At 45.8% G+C, this 22,123-nt stretch overlaps 1 protein-coding gene across 1 annotated transcript; it reads right to left on the bottom strand.

The window, feature by feature from the left end:
* Positions 1-17,709: 17,709 nt before the first annotated feature.
* Positions 17,710-20,744, bottom strand: LOC121855692 (proteasome subunit beta type-5-like; the record flags this gene model as incomplete). Its single annotated transcript, XM_042350774.1, is given in 3 exon segments — positions 17,710-18,109; positions 19,719-19,923; positions 20,630-20,744. Coding segments are annotated over 3 exon segments (421 nt in total), but the record flags the coding sequence as incomplete, so codon positions are not given.
* Positions 20,745-22,123: the final 1,379 nt, after the last annotated feature.

Raw genomic sequence — 22,123 nt, forward strand, 5'->3', positions numbered from 1 at the left:
GCAGACTCTCGTCCTCCACCTCCAGTGACGGACATTGCCACAATTCTGAGGTGGATGGACGACCGAGACGAGAGACGCAGAGAGATGGAACTTCAGAGGGAGGAGACACGAAGAGAGGAGGAAAAGTTGCGTTTTGAGGCACTATTGGCGACCCTGGCGCTAACCCACCCTCCCTCACTCGCAGGTAGCGGGCATATAGGCGCCAGTACACTCCCTCCTCCACCACACCAGCGTCCTCCAGGTACTCTTGCTACCCCAACAGCTCCCAAGGCATCTGTTCAACCCCCACCCGCCCTCTCACCAGACGTAACGTTTCAGCTTTTTCGTGAGTGGAGGCGGCGTTGGACAGATTACTCCACGATGGTGGACCTTGACAGCATGCCTCCAAACAAACAGCTCATCCAACTGCGGATGTGTTTGTCGCTGGAGACCCAGAGAGTCTTGGAGCACACGTTGCAAGTGCCTCCCGATTCTACCTCTTCAGTCACGGATGTGCTCGACCTTTTACAGGAGCATGTTAAGGGTCGGAACAACGAGGCTTTGCGTCGCCGTGCCTTTACCAGCTGCAAGCAGGCGGAGAACGAATCCTTTGACGACTTTTTTGTACGTTTGAGGAGTTTGTCGGAGGAGATCGACGTCTGCAAGGCGCACAGCCGGGAATGTGAGGAAGCCTGGATCAAGCACGGGATCTTGACAGGTGTCAGGCACGAAGAGTTGATGCAGCGACTCATCCCCCTGGACGCTTCCTCCACACTCCAGGTGGTAGTGACTGAATGTCGGTCATACGAGGCCACCAAGTCCGCCACCTCTGCCTTACGGGCCCCACCTGCTGTGAGAGCTATCTCACAATACAAGAAGGATAAGAAGGCGGCCAACAACGCGAAGGCTGCCACACGTTCTTCCACGCCTCCGCCTAGTGCTTCCTGTGGCAGCTGTGGAAAGCAGCACAGCCCCAAGACTTGCCCGGCCGCCGACGCACTGTGTCGTGGATGTGACCGTAAGGGCCACTGGTCTAACACAGACAGGTGCCCTGCACGAGGCCACAAGTGTCAGGCCTGCGGTCGCTATGGACACTACGACAAGTGCTGCCGCCAACCCAAGCCCAAAAGCCCGAGACGAGGAGGAAAGCAGCGCACTTCCCTCGGGGTGGTTCGCACGCAGCCCCCTCCAGATGGCCCACGCAGCCCCAAGCAGCAGCGGAGTCACATCAGGAGGGTGGAATCGACCACACGCCCCAGGGCTACCCCTTCCCCTACTATCCGCGTCGCCGTCACACACGGTGATGTGTCGGGTCACATCGAGGTGATACCGGACACCGGCGCCGATACTACGGTGATTGGGTTGAAGCACCTCCAGAAACTGGGCCTCACCAAACGCGGCCTGGGACCACCGCTGCAGCTGCAGTACTACAATGCGGACGGTTCCCAGATGCCAGACGCTGTGGGCTCCTTTCAAGCAGAGATCACCTACGGCGACAGGTCGTGTCACGGATGGATCGACGTGCAGCCTACTCTCGCTATACCCTTGTTGTCGTGGGAGCACTGCAAGGAGTTAGGCGTGGTGCCCAGAGACTTTCCCGAGCAGATCCCAGCTGCTCGTTACACCGCCAGCAGGGTGCGTGAGTCGACGAGCGACGCGCCTGGCGCTGCCACACAGAGCTGCCCAGAACCCGCGTCCACTCCCTCCCCGCCTCCACCCAAGTCACGGCTGCTTCCTCTTCACAGCGAGACGTCTCCTTCAGCCGCAAGGGCCTACTTCCTGAAGGAGTACTCGGATGTGCTGGTGACGAAGGAGGCCCTACGGACCGCGCCACTGAAGGCTATGGCGGGTCCGCCTATGAGGATACACCTGCGGGAAGATGCACAGCCGTTTGCCATACACACTCCCCGGTTGATTCCTCTCGCCTTCAGGGATTCAGTCAAGAAGGAACTGGATTCCATGGTGGCCCAGGGTGTCATCGTACCCGTTGGTGACGACCCATCCCCTTGGTGCCACCCTCTAGTCGCTGTGGCTAAGACTAACGGTGGAGTGCGGATTACTACCGACTTGTCTAAGCTTAACAGCCAGGTGTCCCGTCCCGCCCACCCTTCACCCACACCTTTTGCAGCTATACGGAGTGTGGATCCGAAGGTACGGCACTTCTCGACGATGGACGCCCTCTGTGGTTACTGGCAGATCCCACTGAAGAAGGAGGATCAGCCACTGACCACTTTCATCACGCCTTACGGACGCTTCCGCTACTGCCGTGGCCCTATGGGATTCGCTGCTACGGGGGACGCCTTCTGTCTCCGTGGTGACATGGCACTTCAAGGCGTGACCAACTGCGTGAAGGTAGTGGACGACGTCCTCCTTTACGATGAGGACTACCTGACGCATCTTCGCCGCATCGACGAGGTACTGACCAGGTGTAGGACGCACGGCATCACTCTGAATGCCGAGAAGTTCGTCTTGGCCGCACCTGCAGTGTCTTTCTGCGGCTACCGACTCTCAAGGGATGGCATTGCTGCGGACCCGGAGAAAGTTCGCGCCATAGCGGACTTTGCGAAACCTGCCAACCTTACGGATCTCAGGTCTTTCATGGGCCTGGTGAACCAGCTGGCAGAATTTTCCCCTGACGTCTCCGCCGCTGCCGGGCCTCTCCGCCCCCTGATGAGCCCCAAGAGGACGTTCACGTGGACCCCTGACCACGACCTCGCCTTTCATAAGGTGAAGGAGGCCCTGTCAAGTCCACCTATCCTCGCTACTTTCGACCCAGCGCTCCCCACCGTCCTCCAGACAGACGCCTCGCGCCTGTACGGGGTTGGTTACGCCCTTCTCCAGGATCACGGTGGAGGAAAGTACCGGCTCGTACAGTGTGGCTCTCGCTTCCTCACCGATGCTGAGTCTCGCTACGCTACCATCGAGCTGGAGCTGCTGGCAGTGGTATGGGCCTTATCGAAGTGCAAGTTTTACTTGATTGGCCTACAGCACTTCGACCTCATCACAGACCACAGGCCCTTGGTCCCCATTCTTAACCACTATTCGCTGGACGCCATCGAGAATCCCCGCCTCCAGCGCCTGAAGGAGAAGATTTTGGCCTTCGTCTTCACCGCGGCTTGGCGCGCAGGTAAGGAGTTGTGCATCCCGGATGCCCTCTCCCGCTCCCCAGTCAGCCGCCCTACACCTGAAGACGAGATGCTCAGCACCGAGGCCGGTTTCTCCGTCAGCAACATCGTCACCTTGCAGGCCGTACAGTCCCTCGCCAGCACCCAGGCCTCAGTGTCGCCACCCGACAGCGATCTGGCCCTTGAGGAACTACGGACCGCGGCACGCGACGACCCCTCCTACACTCAGCTCTTGGAGAGTGTGAGGACTGGGTTCCCTCACGACCGTTTTGACCTCCACAACGCCCTACGCCCGTATTGGAAGATACGTGAGGACCTCTACGCAGATGGGGACCTCGTCCTGTACGGTGCCCGTGTGGTCGTCCCTGCAGCTCTCCGTCGTCGCGTTCTGGCCCGCTTACACGACAGCCATCGTGGAGCAGAGGCCACCAAGCGCCGCGCAAGGCAGGCTGTGTACTGGCCCGGCATTGACGCGGATATCGTCAATACGGTCCGTGCCTGTGAGCCGTGCCAGATCATGCAGCCCAGTCAACAGCAAGAGCCCCTCTTGTGCGACGACGAACCCACCAGGCCCTTCGAGTCCGTGTCGGCTGATTTCTTCAGCACAGCTGGGAAACATTTCCTAGTTGTCGCCGACCGACTCTCTGGCTGGCCTGTGGTGGTAATCTGTGGCTCGGACACGACGTCCGCGGCCACCATTCGCCACTTCCGGCACCTCTTTCGTGACCTGGGCGTCCCCGTACGTCTGCGGACGGACGGTGGGCCACAGTTCACCAGCCGGGACTTCACAGGATTCCTGGAGCGTTGGGGAGTCCGCCACATCGTGTCAACACCCCACTACCCACAGTCAAACGGCCATGCTGAGGCTGCGGTCAAGACAGTCAAGCACCTTATCCTCAAGGTGGCCCCTTCAGGCAACATAGACTGTGAGGCGTTTGACAAAGGACTCCTGGAGTTACGTAATACTCCCACCCACACAGGGCGCTCCCCTGCCCAGATCCTGCATGGTCACCCTCTCCGCTCTTGCGTTCCTGCACACGCCAAGGCCTTTGCAAAGGAGTGGCAGACCAGAGCCGAGAGCTGCGACCGCCGCGCCGCTTCACGTGCCCAGGACGCCAAGGCTCGGTATGACGACCGTGCCCGCCCTCTTCAGCCACTGGAGATTGGTGCCCTTGCCCGCGTCCAGGACCCGACGACGACACGTTGGGACAAGGTGGGCATAGTGATGGGCGTCGGCCGGTCGCGGGACTACAAGGTCAGGATGCCGAGCGGCCGTGTCTGGTGGAGGAACCGCCGCTTCCTCCGGCCAGTCCCACCCCCTGCTGCTGGCCCCCTGACCGAAGACGAGTCACCTACACCTCACGAGGATCCGCCCCACAGTGCACCTCGACGCTCGGAGCGACTTAGGACTAAGAAGTCCGCTCAAGACAAAGACTATGAGCGTGAGGGGGGAGGGAGATGTAGGTTATGTATCTAAGCTACTGTGCCGAGTAGCAACCCTGTACATAAGCTACTGTGCCGAGTAGCATTTATATATATATCACGTGGCAACACTGCACGTGTTATGTGGCAACATTGCCCCGAGGCTGCCATATGGCAAGGCAGCCCCAGTCTGACTGTGTGAGCCGTGCATGGCACACGCGAGTCACCACTTGTATTTCTCTCATCCATAATAAACGGACTTCAGTGTTACACAGTGTTTCCCTACCCATCACTGCATTCTTTGGGGGACACTAGTAATTTTCACCAATTTATCGGAACCCCGAAAATCTGTGGTCGTTGCCAATCGTGGAAACATCGCACCTGGGAGTGCACGAGGATGGTCGCCTGCGGTTTCTGTGCAAGTCCTCACGACACAGTGGAATGCAAATCGAAAATTCAGAACAAAATCCCAGTTATTCCACGTTGTGTCAATTGCCATGGCAGTCACCACGCCTGGAATACCAATTGCTCACAGCGTCCTGGCACTCGCCCGGGGAAAACTTACCTTGTACCACCGCCCTCATCTCTGACGAAGTCCCTGTCAACCAAACCTCACTCCTATCCACCACCGCCTCTTTCATCCACCAAGGATTTCCCATTGATCTCCTCTCCTCTACCACCCCCCTATCACTCCTACCACCCATCCTTTCTCCCCTCCCTCCCTCTCCCTACCGTTCTTGGAACAAGGCCGTTGCCGGCCCTGCCACACAGTCACCACCACCTCCTGCCCACCCGGACCCCAGCTGTCCTTCACCAGCACCAGCACCACCACCTCTTGCTCACCTGAACCCTCACCGTCCCTCTCCGTCGCTACCACCACCACATGCCCATTCTGGCCCTCGGCAGTCCTCGCTGCCACCTCCAGCTCCTGCACAGGTACACCAAGTTGGTTCTATGGAAACAATCACTCTCCGTCTGGATCACCACTCAAAGCAAATCAACCTTCTCTCTGCCCAACTCGACTCGTTTTTGAAAACAATTGCAACATTGCAGAGGCAACAACAACTCATTCTGGACACCCTGACCCAACAGGGGCGCACTTTGCAAGCCCTGGTGACCCGCCTCCTTCCTTCTCCCGAGATGGAGGATCCATCCCTCGCTCTCCCACTCCTCCCTCTCCATTATCCTCAACAGAATTTGGTACCTCCTCTGGAGCCCTGTCTAGCCCCACCGACTCATCTCACACCGGAGGCTGTTCCCTCCTCTTCTTGCAATGGAACATCCAGGGACTTAGACCTCGCCGGACAGACCTCGCCCAGTTTGTGCTCTCCCATCAAGTAAATGTTGCTCTACTTCAGGAAACCATCACAGATGATGTTACTCCACTCCGCCTCTCTGGCTATACTGTTTACACCCTGCCTCGGTACCGTGGGCAGGCTCGTGGCCTCCTTACCCTTGTGCGTAACACCATTCCATCTGTTCGTCTCCCTTCACCTGACTCACATGGACCCCCGTCTGAATTACTTTCTGTCTCCCTTACTCTTGGTGACCGGACCCTTCATGTAGTCAATGTTCATTTCAAGAGTGATTCTCTGGACCCCCAGGTTCTTCACGGTCTCCATGATGGGGTTCCCACTATTGTTCTTGGCGACTTTAATGCCCGAAATCCCACTCTTACTCCGGATCATCCCACGCCATGTACCCTTCACGGATCACATCTCTCACAGTTTCTTAATGGGGATGATGATGTTCGCTTCTTTGTCCAGACGATCCTACTCGCCTCCCCCATAGTTTCCTTGATGTTGGCTTACTATTGAACGGTCATACCTCCTTTCATCCTACCGTCTGCACCGAGCCTGCTCTGTATAGTGACCATCTTGCCGTTACTACCCATCTCGGGCTCTCCTTCTCTGCCTCGACATCAGCTCCTTATCGATCCCCTCGCCTTCGTTTCACACAAGATGCTGTTCCTTCCTTTACCCAATACCTTTCTACCTGTGCGGATTCCTATTTTGTCCCCCAGTCCTTTGACTCTTACAGCGTTGATTTTGTTGATGCCGTGTATGACTGTCAATCGGGCTACCCCTCCACGCCCTCCCCGTCACCCCAGAAGTGCCAACAACTACTGGTATCGTATCCCTGCCATGAGACTTCTCTGGCAGGTAACCCGTGATCTCCACTCTGCCATACAGAGGTCTCGCTCTCCAGAGGACTGGGAAGACTTAAAAAACTGATGCTCCTTTGCAACTCAGGAGCGTCGTCGGATTCGTGAGGCGGACTGACTATCCTTCACGGGGTCTCTATCATTCCAGTCGTCACCCTCTTATGTATGGAATCGGATTAATGCTATACGGGGTACTTGACGGAGGCCTCCTCCCCACCCTGACCCCGCCTCCCTTGCCTGCTCTTTAATGGAGGATTGGGCATGAGCTTCCTCCCCTGAGGCACTTCCAGATCCAATGCAGGAGGCAGTGCAGGCCCGCATCGATGCGTCTGAGCCTGTTGTTCGTGCTGCTCTTACCTCCCCTGCCCCCACTGATCATCCCACCACACAGTTCGAGCTTGACAGTGCTCGTCGCTCTAGAAAAGACACCGCTCCTGGGGATGATCAGATAACCTACTCTGTCCTCAACGCCTGTACGTACTAATATTCCTAACGGCCCCTTGCTTGCTCTCTACAGTATGTCTTATGAACATGGGGTTCTCCCGTCTAACTGGAAAAATGCCACTATTATCCCCATCCCTAAGCCGGGAGAACCTGGGAAATATCGACCCATTAGTCTTACCTCCTGTGTTTGCAAGATGATGGAGAGGATACTCCATCGTCGCCTTCTTCACACCATAGGCGGCTTCCACAACTCCCTCAATGGTTTTATACAACATTGCAGCACAGCACACTCCATTGCTTCCTTTTATTGCAATCAGACTGCCCGCATCTCCGTCTTCCTTGATATCAAGGGAGCCTTTGATACGGCTCAGCCTGCCCTCATTTTAGCTGATCTTGCGTGGTTAGGGGATAAGGGGAGACTTCCTCAATGGATCGCCTCTTACCTCACTGGACGTCAGGCCCGGGTTCGCGTTGAAGGCTCTATATCTCCTATTCAAGAAATGAACCTCGGCACCCCTCAAGGTGGACTCCTGAGTCCCACCTTGTTTAACATTCTCATGCACTCCATTGCATCTCTCCCATGGCCGACAGAAGTTGTCCATTCAGGATGTGCCGACGATGTCCTCCTCCAAGCCCATGACTACCTCAGCATGCAGGAAGCCCTTGATCTGGTCTCCAGAGAGTGTGATTCACTTGCTTTCCTTCTTTCAACTGCGAAAACAAAAGCCTTGTGGCACGGTCGTGTTGTACCTCCACCCCTTCTCTTATCAGGAACGCCCTTGGACTGGGTTAATGAGACAAAATACCTGGGTGTGTATGTAACTCGCACACGTTGTCAGATCCCCGAAGTCCGCTATCTTCGAGACATATGCTTTCGGCGTCTCGCTCCCCTCTCTACCATGTGCAGGGGTTCCCTTGGTGCCACATCCCTGTACTTCTCACCATGTACAAGTCCTTTGTCCGTTCCTGTGTCGACAACACCGCCCCTGCCCTCGTCAACATGAGGCGGACTGCTGTCAACCGTCTCGAAGTTATCCAGAGGAAAGCTGCTCGTATCATCCTTGGGGCTCCTCAGTGGACATGATCTACTTCTCTATATACCGAACTTGGTCTTTCCCCCTTACAAGATCATGTCCAGGAGTTTTACCTAAAAACTACCGTTTTCATTCTACGGGATCCTCGGGGCAACTATGTCCAAGCCAACTTGACTCCTGCTGTCCGAGGCCGACCTCCATCTAGAAGACAGTGGCGAGAGTCACTCATCTGAGCCCTTCAGGAACACGACCTCCTGCCTGATATTGTTGTCACTCCTGCTGTTGGTTCGTCTCCTCCCTGGCTGGATTTTCAACCTGAAGTGATTGCCCTCGGTGGACCGCTCCCGAAATCCCAGGTGAACCCTGTTATTCTCTGCAAATACCACCTCTCCAGGATCGCCCACTGGTCCCCAGGTAGGGTCGTCCTCTACACTGGTGGTTCTGTTGACCTCGTTACAAGTCGGGCCGGGGTTGGTGTCTACATCTCCCATCCTGATGCCCCTGAGCCTATCAAACTGTCTCCCAGAGTTTCTGACGGGGCATCCTCCACTCAGGCTGAACTAATAGCCCTCCTTGCTGCCCTTCTCGCTGAGGAAGAAGCAGATGGTTTCTACCCCTTGCTTGTCTGCTGCGATTCCAGGTCTGCTCTCGACGGGATCGCATTTGGATCAGGGGAAAATAAGGACCTTATCCTCCGAATACGAGGGTTAACATCCACACTTCAGGATGCAGGCCGTCCTGTGACATTCCTATAGATACCCAGTCATGTCGGTATCTTGGGAATGAGGCAGCAGATAGCCTTGCCAAGACTGGCTGCAACAAGGCCACACCTGACTACGTTGTTCCTCGAACACTTTTACAGCTTAGGACCCAAATTCGCCGCAAACAGAGAGAAGCTCGGGAAGCAGCCATCCCCCTGGACTCCCCGCCCACCTGGTACGATGTCCTCCGTAAACTTCCCCTATCTCTCGTATGTCTATGGGAAAGGGTCGCGGAAAAGGGACGTGATTGCTGCCCATATCATCATTGGGTATAACTTTGCTTGGGAGATTGGTATCTCCGCATCCCCTGAGCAACGCTCTTGTGCATTATGCAGAAGACCCGACAGCTGCACCCTTATCCACTACCTCCTAAGATGTCCCCACACATAAAGCTTCCGTGACACCTGCTGGACCACCACTCCACGACCCCCCCTGGCAGAGAAACGATGATCCTCCCCATACTGGCCAGATTTTATGTAAATAACATTGATTATGTGTTAAAGGAATATCCTTCCTTCCTTCCTTCCTTCCTTAGGTTTTAGTAAGCCCCTTTATAATACTTATACTGCATATACTTGTCACACTTGCCAGATGCTTCTGGTGTTATTGTACAGGGGCACCTAGTGACAGCACTAGGATCCCGCTTCCCCTATCAAGGAATAAACAATTGAAATTGAATTGAAATTGAATGGCATCAGTATTTAACATGGACATATCTGAAGTCGAAAATGAGCTTCTGAAGCTTAAAAATGATATTCAAATCAAATCCAGGGTAACAGGAGGAAGTTTCTGGAACCTTCTCAGTGAAGAAAAATACAAAAGGTGCTCCCCGACTTACGACGGGGTTAGGGACCCAAATTAAGGTCGTAAGTCCGATTGGTCGTAAATCCGACATAGATAAAAAAAAAAAATCTACAATGAAATACAATACAGTAAAAGTAATAAATAATGAGGAATGGATACAGTGTGACTGAATGCACACGGGGCCCCCCATAATTTTCTATTTACAGGATACATGGAGACTATATTAATTGGATGAAGCAGAGGAGGAGACAGGGCTGGGTGGGTCATCAATGTCGCTTTCTTCAGACAGGTTTATGTACTATGGAAACTTGCTGGTTGAAGGTATTGGATCATCTTGAGGGAGTGAAGAGGCAGCACTGGTGGGGTGTGAGGAGACAGCACTGGGGGACTTCTTAAAATAGATGTCCAATTTAGACTGCACAGTTTGTTTTTCTTTTCATTATAAATTTCTCTGTAGCAAGCAAGTGCATCTTGGATCATTCTGTCAACTTTGGCATAACGATCATAATTTTGATCCATGCCATCAAACATTTGCATTCCTTTATTAATTGTAGCAAATGCCTCTGCCATTTGTTTCACTGAAAACTTTTTGGTGGGTGCAGGTTCTTCTTCTACATTTTGTCTCTGTTCTTCCTCTGCAATTTTCTGTGCATCTAGTTCAATGAGATCCTTGTAACTGAGCTCTTCTGCTACACTTTCAACCAACTGTTCAACATCTTCATTTTCAATTTCTAACTCCAGCTGTTTACCTAACTCCACTATTTTGTTACTAATATCCGAAATAACTTAATTTTCATTAACTCCTTTGAAGCTGTATGTCCGCTCAGGCATGCGCTTCCACAATAATCCAGTCTCATCCACACTGAATATTTGCTCAGGCAAATAATTCCCTTCCACAATCACTTCATCTAACTCCTCCTTAAAAGCTTCGGCAGCACCAACATCAGCACTAGCTGCCTCTCCACTCACCTTAAAATTGTGTTGACTGTAGCATTTTTTTAAATCTATCAAACCACTCATGACATCCTGTAAAGGTTTGATCACATTCATCTCCTGCCTGCTCCTTCAGGCTTTGGAACAGGCTTCTTGCTTTAGCCTGTATGGTTAGAAGGCTTAACGGTACACGCTTCTGTATCTGGTCTTCTATCGATATCATCAATAATTTTTCCATATCGTGAATAGGACCTTGTCTTTTCTTTGAAATTATAGTTCCCTTTATAGGTGTTATTCCTTTCACTACATCACGAATGCATTCCTTATCCTTCAGAATAGTGGGTATGGTCGAGTGTGAGAAACCTAGGTCACGTGAGATTGTTGCTACAGTTTTTACATTCTCATGCTGAGTTATTATCTTCATTTTCATCTCAAAAGTAATTGCCTGTCTCCTTTTCTTTGGAGCACCACCAGCACTCTCACTTTTGCGCTTTCCAGTCATTATAAAGTCAATTAAATACGATAATAACGAAAGTCCACAGCGCGATCAGTATAGGATACGATAGCCAAACACCAACTAAACGCTCCACTGAGTGAGTGTACCCACGCGGCGAACCAGAGCCTGCCACGCTCTCGCCCAAGACAGAAACGTTTCGGTATAGAAAATGCGAGCATCATTTGAAAATATTTTTGGTCACGACTGCCGCGGTCGTATGTCCCAACGGTCGTAAGGTCAGAGCAGGTCGTAAGTACCTATGGACGTAAGTCCAAGCAGTCGTAAGTCGGGGACTACCTGTATCCCAATGTCAGAAAATGTGCCCTGTACCTCACAGCATTTTTTGGATCAACCTACCTTTGTGAATCAACATTTTCACACATGAAACACATCAAATCCAAATACCGATCAACAATGTCAGATGAACACCTGGATGCTTGCTTGAGGCTAGCAGTCACGGCCTACAGTCCTAATTACACAAAGCTGGCAGACAACATGCAGTGCTAACCATCTCATTAGTAAAGTAAGTTTATGATTTTGTCATGTTCACAATATATCATAACAATTATTGAAAAATATTATTTATTTACTCTCTCTCTCTCTCTCTCTCTCTCTCTCTCTCTCTCTCTCTCTACGAATCTGTGTATTTTATGGCAATGGGTGAATATTAGGCTGGTAGATTGCGTCAGGGTAAATGCGGAAAAAGTAGATCACATCACACAAAAGGTTGGCCACCTCTGTTTTAGATGAATTGTACAAAGGTACAGTCATATAATATTAAGAGTATGTACTGATAGCATTAAGGAGAACTCAAGGTATCTATAGGATGATTGGGAAGGTCCAATTGATACAGACTAGTGTACTATAAGGGATAAGTGTAACCGTGTGTAGACCGTGTCTGAAGGTCATCATATTTACGTCTATGAACGATTAGTAAACATAGCTACCGGAGATATCAGATGAAAATATATGAGAACCATGATCTGGAAAAAGGATAAATGCATGAGACCTATGTGAAGTGTTGGAAGTGATCCAGAAACTATGCTTCAAAGAGAATATCTTGTATACCTCCGTGTGAGCTTAGTACACCTCGTTACCCCATGTGACGAATAACCACGAACAGTGCAAGGATCAGAGAATCTTATGAATGTATTCAACGATTGCAACGTGTGAGGGGAGGATCCCTAATACAGAGTGAAGTGAAGTGGGTATACCCACGCCATGAAAACACGACGCTAGGCTTTTGTTTGGGTTGGCGCCTAGGCTGCCCCGGGCTACGGTGCCGAATTAATGTTATAACCCAATGAATTTCCCCAGGAACTAGCAAACCAGACCCTTACTTTAGTTATTAATTTAGAATTAAGATATATAATTATAAGGCATAAGGTCAAAATAGATAGGAAAGTGTATATGTAAGAACCAGAATAATATCAAAGTGAAAATTAAAGATTAGAAACTGTAGGCCTAGTTCAGTGTGAGACGCCAGGCATCGCCCTCAGTGACGCCCGGCTTCTCACCAAAACAGGTGGCGCGTCCATTGCGTAGGCCAAGCCACCACCACTGCTCCACTGTGAGGTACCCACCGGGTGTGGTGTGTTCTGCTTATGGCCATTATGCACCTCCACCGTGAATCTGTGGATACCCTACATATCACCACCCAGGATAGGAGAACATAGTTGTGTTTGAGAAGTTTTGCGGTCGCCACATGGAGCGACCTAAGAATACCAGGGTTGGATCCAGTACTAGTATGATTACCTGGGAAGTATCCCATCTACTTAGCAAGAGTAGAGTGTGAACGAGGTACCTGGTATGTGTGCCTGAAGAATACCGAGGAGTTCCATACTTGTAGGTGTGGAGTGTACCTGAGAGGTGGTGCTATAATATAACATGTGGTGCTATACTCTAACATGTGGTGCAGTCTGATGTGTTGGGTGTTATGGTAAGAAGGAATGACCGAGGTAAGGAGGTCATTGGTTGGTATGAAGAATGAAGATGATAATAGTAATTATTTGATGAAGGACATATACTGATGTGAAGTGTAATGAACATAATAGTGGTTATTCTGATGAAGGCCAAATCTTTTTGTATTGCGACTGGATGCAATATGTTTTTATAAGGAATAAATTAGTTAAGTCATGATTAATGTTTCACCCTTCTTCCCACTCTCGATTTGGTCGATGAAAAACCCAACCCAATGCCTGGCTTGCTCTGCCAGCTACCTAAACAAGCTACATACTGTCCAGAGGGTCTGGTGGCAGCGAGCTTAGAATTAAGAGTAGATTTAAGTTATCCCCTTAGAATTAGTGGCCCCAGAATAGACAGGATAGCAGGTACTGAAGAAATCTCTCGTAACATTGTGATTCATTCGACATTACAGTATAGTCTCGATTTACGCGGATTTGGTTTACGTGTTTGGTCATTTACGCGGCACCTTGCCTTAATGAAAACTTTAAGTTTCGGGGTTCATTCCATCATTTACGCGGGAAGCGTTTTTAAAGCTTATTGTTACTTGGCGGATACAAGCACCAAATTTATTATGAAGCTTCCTCTGGACATCCCATTAACTTTTAGACTAGGAGACACTCTGAACATTTCCCAGAATTCCATAAAATAGCAACAATCCAAGATGGCTGCCAGAAATTCATCATTTGACACATGATAGTAAAAGACTACTTTTTGTTATTACAGTGGTCCCTCGGTTAACGAGCGCCTCGGTTAACGAGATTTCGGTTAACGATTTACCTTCCATAAGGTTCTTAACTTCGGTTAACGAGCAATCCCTCGATTAACGAGTTTTTTACGAGCCGACTTCAACATGTTTTCGCTTGCATTTGGCGGTCCACCAGCTGTAGTATTAGTCCGCCAATACAGTAATCGGTTTTAGGGCTTAAATTCCTTACTATTTTAGTAAATATCAAGAAGTTTATACTATTCAATAATTTTAAAAGTATAATATAAACTTTTTTAGTCATTTTAACAATTATTGAACATAATTGAAGGTAAAGTGACTAGTTTCTGGCGTGCCATCCAGCCTGTTAACACACCAGACAGGCGTTAGTCTCTCTGTTTTCAGTGGAGGTAACATCTTGCTTGAGACTCTCTTCAACTAAACGCTTTTTTTCTGTGTTTCCAAGCAAATTATTGGTCATATTGAAATATATTTTACATATTGACAATATATAATGCAGTGCAGTGTTGATTTAAAGAAAATAATCTTGAAATACACCAAGAGAGCTAAAATTTTATGGGTGAAATGGCGCCATGGGGTGATTTCTCTTCCACCCTAATGCCTTCTCTTCTTCCTTCTCCTCCACCCCCATTCTAATTCCCATCATCATCATCCAGGAGCCTTCTACATACACACCTCAAATTAAGTGTACTTTTCTACCTTTTTTGTTGAATTTAGGCAATTTTCGGTGAGCTGGAACCAATTACCCAAAAACCCATTGAAACAATGGTTTCGGTTAACGAGTTTTTCGGTTAACGAGCAACCTGCTGGAACGGATTGTGCTCGTTAACCGAGGGACCACTGTATTTTTCTTTGGATTTACTCATATTTATTATGGAAAATTATATTCTGATCAAAAAATGTAATTTCAACACATAATAGGCATTTAAAAATTCCTGAATGCCCCTTAATATGACTAAATTATAGACGGTTCATTATAATGCACACAGATGTGAGAAATTTTGTTCTTGTGTGGACGTTCCAAACAAACATATCTTGGCAGTCATTTCAGTGTAAATATAAGACACTAAGGAAAATACAGTCATCACTCGCTTTGAATCTAACATTAAGTCTTGACAGCTTTATTGCACTTGCAATTGCAAGGAGGTGAGAAATTAAGGTTCACTTTGTCACATTAGCAACGTGAACAGCCACCTTTACAAGAACATTTGACCAACTCTCTGCAGGTTTTTGACGCTTAGGAATTGTTAAACAGACAGAATTCCACAACCCAGAAGTTATGGGCCAACCTATGTTTCTGGTGATGGCACATTTTGCTGCATCGGAGTGCTGGTTGTCCAAACTCCAGCTTGATAAACCGCTTGATGCGCATGCTGAAGAAGGGCATCTTTTGTTGGTGGAAGTTGGAAGTCTAAGCTGTCACCTTTCTGCAAATACCTTTCCCTCTTTTTTCTCTAGTAGATTTCTTAAGACTATTTGGTATGTAATTATCCCACACAGCATCAAGCCGTGAGGCATTCTGCAGTTGGTTTTGGAGATATGGAATAAATATTTTATCAGAATATTCCTCAATTGTGCTTACACTTGTTGTTGGAAAAGAATGAACAATAACAGCTCCATCTATGATTTGGCAGTCATAAGATGAAAGCACCTCCGGCTGTTCACTCTGCTCGAGGGAACGAAGCAGCTGGGACTTAGTGGTTGGCAAATGAAGTTAGTTGAAGTCTGAGAGTGAAGGTGGACATTTGTGCACTTTGAGAGAAAAACTCGTCAAGATGCCCAGCTCGATTCTACATAGAGATATGGAGCTGTCCAAACAGTTCAACATTATCTTGCATTTTTTTAATTTTCTTACCTTGGGTTGATAACCTTTTTGGTTGAGCATTCTTGAACAATGGCAGCAAATTTTTCTTTACTCGTTCATGTATGGAAATGCTGCGGTCCTCAAGGACATTCCTGACATACTCCTGGTACTGCCTCTTGCTCTTATTTTCGAGATTCCAGATTGATTTAGCCACTGATTCATTTATGCAGTTTTGACTGTCAAGAGTTATCAACCCAGGAAAGTCTGTTAGGAAAGGATTTCCCATTTCCTCTTGGTGTTAGCATTTTAAATGTCATCTGACTGGACAATCAGAGACCATGATGCTTAAAGTTTTGGGGGCTCCCGGGATCAACATTAGGGAAGTATTCACCCTCAAACTGCTTAATCAGCCTAGAAGGCTCTGGCCCCAAAACCATCCAGCGTTTGAAAGCAGAGGATTATCCATGAGCCCAATACATCCACCTGAAGACTCAACAACTTTGTTTTCTTGTTCATGGGCTTGATCTATAATTTTATTTAGCATCCATAATAAATATACTAAATACAGTAGTACCCCAATTTACGGGTACCGCGGAAAGTGAAAACCGCGTAAAGTGAACAACAGAACATATGGGATTAATTCCAATAGAGACTGGCCCGACCCCCAAACTCCACTTTTTCCGACACAATACCTATGTTGTAGAAAAAATAACATCTTAATTTTATGATGGTATGCACACACAATTAATATTTAAGAGAAATACAGTCGCCAGGTTAATGTCCATTCAAATAATGGACTCAACTCCCCCCCCCCCCTCTTCCCAGCTCACTGGCTCCTACCTCTCTGAGAAATGTTTGGGTGAAACACTAGATTTTAACTTATAGTAATAAATAATACCTCAGACTAAAGTTAGGATAATATAATTGACATTTCTGGATTCCTTGCAGGTCAGGGAATATTTGAATGTAAACTTCATATATTTTGCACAAAAGATAAAATATTTGCTTTGTGTAAACCAAATTATTACATTAGATCTAAAATTTGTATGTCTAATGCAAAATCCATGATGTTTATATTCAAAATGATCATCATATTGTAAGAATTCCAGCAATGTAAATTATATTCTGGCCGAGTAATTTGTATGAATTTTATGAGCTAAAACAAATATCTTCAGTTAATAAAAAAAAAAATATTCTTCACGACACTATGTCAAGCAAAATGCCCCACCTTGCCTCCCCCTCTCACACCACGCCAGTTGGGTCGGTCGGTCCCAACCCTCCCCCCCACCCCCACCTTCCCTCCCTACCAGAGAAATGTTTGGGAGAAAACAGTATATTTCCATTTTTAGTAATAAATAATACCTCAGACTAGAGTTAGGATAATATAATTGACATTTCTGGATTCCTTGCAGGTCAGGGAATATTTTGAATGTAAACTTCATATATTTTGCACAAACGATAAAATATTTGCTTTGTGTAAACCAAATTATTACATTAGATCTAAAATTTGTATGTCTAATGCAAAATCCATGATGTTTATATTCAAAATGATCATCATATTGTAAGAATTCCAGCAATGCAAATTATATTCTGGCGGGGTAATTTGTATGAATTTTATGACCTAAATAAAAAATTATACTTCACCCGCGTATAAGAGTAGATGCACCGCGGAAAGTTAAAGTCCGGATCTGGCGAGGTACCGCGTAAATGAGAAATCGTGTAACGTGAAACCGCGTAACGCGGGGTAATACTGTACTGTAATACTAAAAAATGCTACTAAACATTAACACTTTGCCTCATGTAATAAAGAATAGGAAAACTACAAGAAAGATCCCATTAATTGGCAGCCACATTAGATTTTCGTGAGCCAAAGGAATTGTGAGTAAAATTGGAAAAGGCTCCTAGGCTTGCATACACATGTATGTCGCAAGGAAACGTCATGCCAAATTTCAAGAATTTTATCCACCATATCATGATAATTTTGTTAAGCCATCTTGCTAAATACCCTTGACTTCCTCCCTCTCACATGACAAAGGTTAGCAAAACAATAATAATAATAATCTTAAAGAGTTGCCTTTATTAAAATAATGGTTCTTCACAAAGTAAACATGATGCAAAAACATTGAAATAAATCACCCTTGATAAATATTATTCTCAAGTAAAGAGTGTGAGCTGTACTTACTGATACAGGTGTGAGCTGTACTTACTGATACCACACTTACAAAAATTTATCAAGATACTGTAGCTACTGTACTTGTATATTAAGTTGTTTATGACCTCTCTACAAGACAATCACTGCTTAGGTTATTGATATATTCTTAACTAAACAACTTCTGGTAAGCCAAAAACACATTTACTGAGACCTTGTTCCTTTCTCCTCAGCATATTTGTAGTGAAGGTCCATGCTGTCTTGTTCAGTGACTTTGGTCCAGCCGTCCTCCTTGATGTGGTAAACTGGAGAAATGTCCGAAAATATATAATAAATTTCCAGCTAATATAACCCTTAATAGTAAGATGAGGATAGTGGTAGATGTGATGGTTGAAGATGAGGGTAGTGGCAGATGTGATGGTTGAAGATGAGGGTAGTGGCAGATGTGATGGTTGAAGATGAGGGTAGTGGCAGATGTGATGGTTGAAGATGAGGGTAGTGGCAGATGTGTTGGTTGAAGATGAGGGTAGTGGCAGATGTGTTGGTTGAAGATGAGGGTAGTGGTAGATGTGATGGTTAAAGATGAGGGTAGTGGTAGATGTGATGGTTGAAGATGAGGGTAGTGGTAGATGTGATGGTTAAAGATGAGGGTAGTGGTAGATGTGATGGTTGAAGATGAGGTAGTGGTAGATGTGATGGTTGAAGATGAGGGTAGTGGTAGATGTGATGGTTGAAGATGAGGGTAGTGGTAGATGTGATGGTTGAAGATGAGGGTAGTGGTAGATGTGATGGTTGAAGATGAGGGTAGTGGTAGATGTGATGGTTGAAGATGAGGGTAGTGGTAGATGTGATGGTTGAAGATGAGGGTAGTGGTAGATGTGATGGTTGAAGATGAGGGTAGTGGTAGATGTGATGGTTGAAGATGAGGGTAGTGGTAGATGTGATGGTTGAAGATGAGGGTAGTGGTAGATGTGATGGTTGAAGATGAGGGTAGTGGTAGATGTGATGGTTGAAGATGAGGGTAGTGGTAGATGTGATGGTTGAAGATGAGGGTAGTGGTAGATGTGATGGTTGAAGATGAGGGTAGTGGTAGATGTGATGGTTGAAGATGAGGGTAGTGGTAGATGTGATGGTTGAAGATGAGGGTAGTGGTAGATGTGATGGTTGAAGATGAGGGTAGTGGTAGATTGAGGATAGTAGATGTGATGCACAAGATGATATAGTAGAGGTGATATATATATATATATATATATATATATATATATATATATATATATATATATATATATATATACATATATATATATATATATATATATATATATATATATATATATATATATATATATATATATATATATATATATATATATATATATATATATATATATATATATATATATATATATATATCCTTTATTTTCTTATTTGACTTGAGGTTTTACTGAAGTATTTTGGTAGTTTTCAAATATGACTCAACCATTCATCAACATGGAACTGCTTATCAGTTTCTTTTAAAAGTTTAACCAAGAAAAAAAATTTAATGAAATATTCATGACTTGTTTATTATTCTCTCTTAAGATCAGAGATTTCACATTTAGTAGAAACTTGATCAATTTAATCACATGCAGAGGTTAGCAAAGGGGGACAGTGGAGCTTTTGATGGACAGGAGTTTCTGGCTTCTATAGGCAAGGGGTCTGTGTAACTGAATGACCAGGAAGACATGCATAACATCAGAGAAAAGGTACGACCTTCTGAGCGTAGTGATGAAGGTGATTGGGTAGGGAATTCCTACTGTACACCACAAAAATTGAAAAACTTAAGAAATAAAAATGTCAAATAGGCAACAAAACAGTACTGTACCACCACATTCATACATGACATTGTCATTCATACATTATCTGCTCGCTCACCTCTAACGACACCACCAGAGTAAGCATCACGGTGTGTGGCGTGGTATATGGCTCGGCGACCCAACTCTTGAGCCTCTGCATCAGTCATATCCCAACGATAGCCAGAGTCTAATACACCATAAGCATAGATAGATCCAGAACCAACACTGAAGACATTGCCTGGCATACGGTTTCCATCATTATCAACATAGTAGAGACCTGGACCCTGTAGAATTTTCAAAGCAGCATTATTTCAATCTCACATTTAAGTACATAATCAAATTCTACTTTAATATTTTACTATGAATCAAATTCTACTTTAATACAATACAGGTTGATCATCAAAAATCCAGCAATCGATAAACCGGAACCTTCAGTTTTCCGGCATGGATTTCGGAGCGCATTTTCAAATATTTCTTTGTTTATTTAATGAAGATATATGTTTTAGCTCATAAAATTCATACAAATTACCCGGCCAGAATATAATTTACATTGCTGGAATTCTTAGAATTTGATGATCATTTTGAATATAAACATCATAGATTTTCATTAGACATACAAATTTTAGATATAATGTTTACTCTGAGTAAATATGTTATCTTTTGTGCAAAATATATGACATTTATATTCAAAATATTCCTGGTCTTACAAGAAATCCAGCAATGTCAATTATATTATCCTAACTTAAGTGTTTAATTTTCTTTGTTTAAAGGACTGTACAGGTAGTCATTTTCTGTTAAACTTATACAACAAATATAACCATCAGCTTTCCGGCATTTTCGAAAATCCAGCACTCCTCAGGTCCCGAGGTTGCCGGATTTTTTATAGTCAACCTGTACAGGATTTCTTTTTAAAAAACTTGTACAATAACCTGCCTTTGGAGAAATACTGTACAAGACATAGCATAGTATAAAATAATTCCAGTAACTCACCTTCTTGTCCCAACCAGCTATCATCACACCCATAGAAAGTCCATAACCCTTGTACTGATAGACCATGTTAGCCAGTAGCTTGGAAGCGGCTGCAACTGAGATTCTTTCACGGTTCCTAAAATAGACTAGAGCATTAGTCCACTTGAAAAATATATAAAACAATTATATACAGGGTTTTCTGAGAAAATGCTGTACAAAGATATCAGGGTTCCACACCAAACTTTTGTTTACTTCCAAATTCCACATTTTATCTTATAACTCTACACCTTTATTAAAAATAAATATTTTTTTTTTAACGGGGATTAGCCCACCCGGGCAGCACATCGGGGCATGGAGGGCGAAAATTTAATAATAATAATAATAATGATATTGATAATAATAATAATAATAATAATAATAATAATAATAATAATAATAATAATAATAATAATAATAATAATAATAAAAACACTGTAATTATAATAATGATAATAAAGAAATACAAAAATAAAAAATAAATAAAAAGTGAGAAAAATATACAATACAGTTTTACCCCGCCTAACGCGGTTTCACTTAACGCGTTTTCGCATATACGCGGTGCCTTGCCAAAGCTGAACTTTCACTTAACGCGGATTTTTTCCACATATACGCGGTGAGTGTCCGAGACGCTATTTTTAGATTTGCCCCACCCGCCACCCTGCCTGACTGCCTGTTTTAGCTCATAAAATTCATACAAATTACCAAGCCAGAATATAATTTACATTGCTGGAATTCTTATAATTTGGTGATCATTTTGAATATAAACATCATATATTTTGCTTTAAACTTACAATTTTTAGATAAAAATTTTTCTCTAGGTAACTATGGTATCTTTTGTCCAAATTATATGACATTTATATTCAAAATATTCCTGGTCTTACAAGGAATCCAGCAATGTCAATTATATTATCCTAACTTTAGTTTGAGGTATTATTTATTAAAATTTAGTGGTTATCCCACCTCACTCACAGTTGTGTTCTGACCTCACTAGGGGAAAGGTCACGGCAGGGTTAGCTCCAGAGGGATAATTATCAGATATGGCCAGTGATATGTGCGGTCTTGGGTATGAGAGTTTGTTGACCAAACTGGAGTGGTCCACTGAAGAATTGGCGAGGGCCAAGTTAGAAATTGAGAGGGCCACGTTGGAGAACCTGAAATTAAGGAAAGAGCTGGCGAAGTTAAAAGGAGAGGCTGGACGAGTAAAGCCAGTGTCTGACGAAAAATCAAACGAGTGGAAAGTCGTGAGTAGTGGCAGGACCAAGCTGGTGGTCAAGAAGCACTCAAAGGATACGACAACAACGACAACAACAGCTAAGTGTACCAACCCGTTCAGTCCCTTGATAGACGAATTGGACGTTAGTACAGTCAGGGGCACGGATGACAAGGAAGGTATAAAAACTTTAATTGTTGGTGACTCACAGGTAAGGTACATGGACAGGGCCTTTTGTGGTAAAAACAAAAATAGGATGAGGGTGT

The sequence above is a fragment of the Homarus americanus genome, unplaced genomic scaffold (assembly GCF_018991925.1).
Source record: "Homarus americanus isolate GMGI-L3 unplaced genomic scaffold, GMGI_Hamer_2.0 scaffold1092, whole genome shotgun sequence".
NCBI classification, from domain to species: Eukaryota; Metazoa; Arthropoda; class Malacostraca; order Decapoda; family Nephropidae; genus Homarus; species Homarus americanus.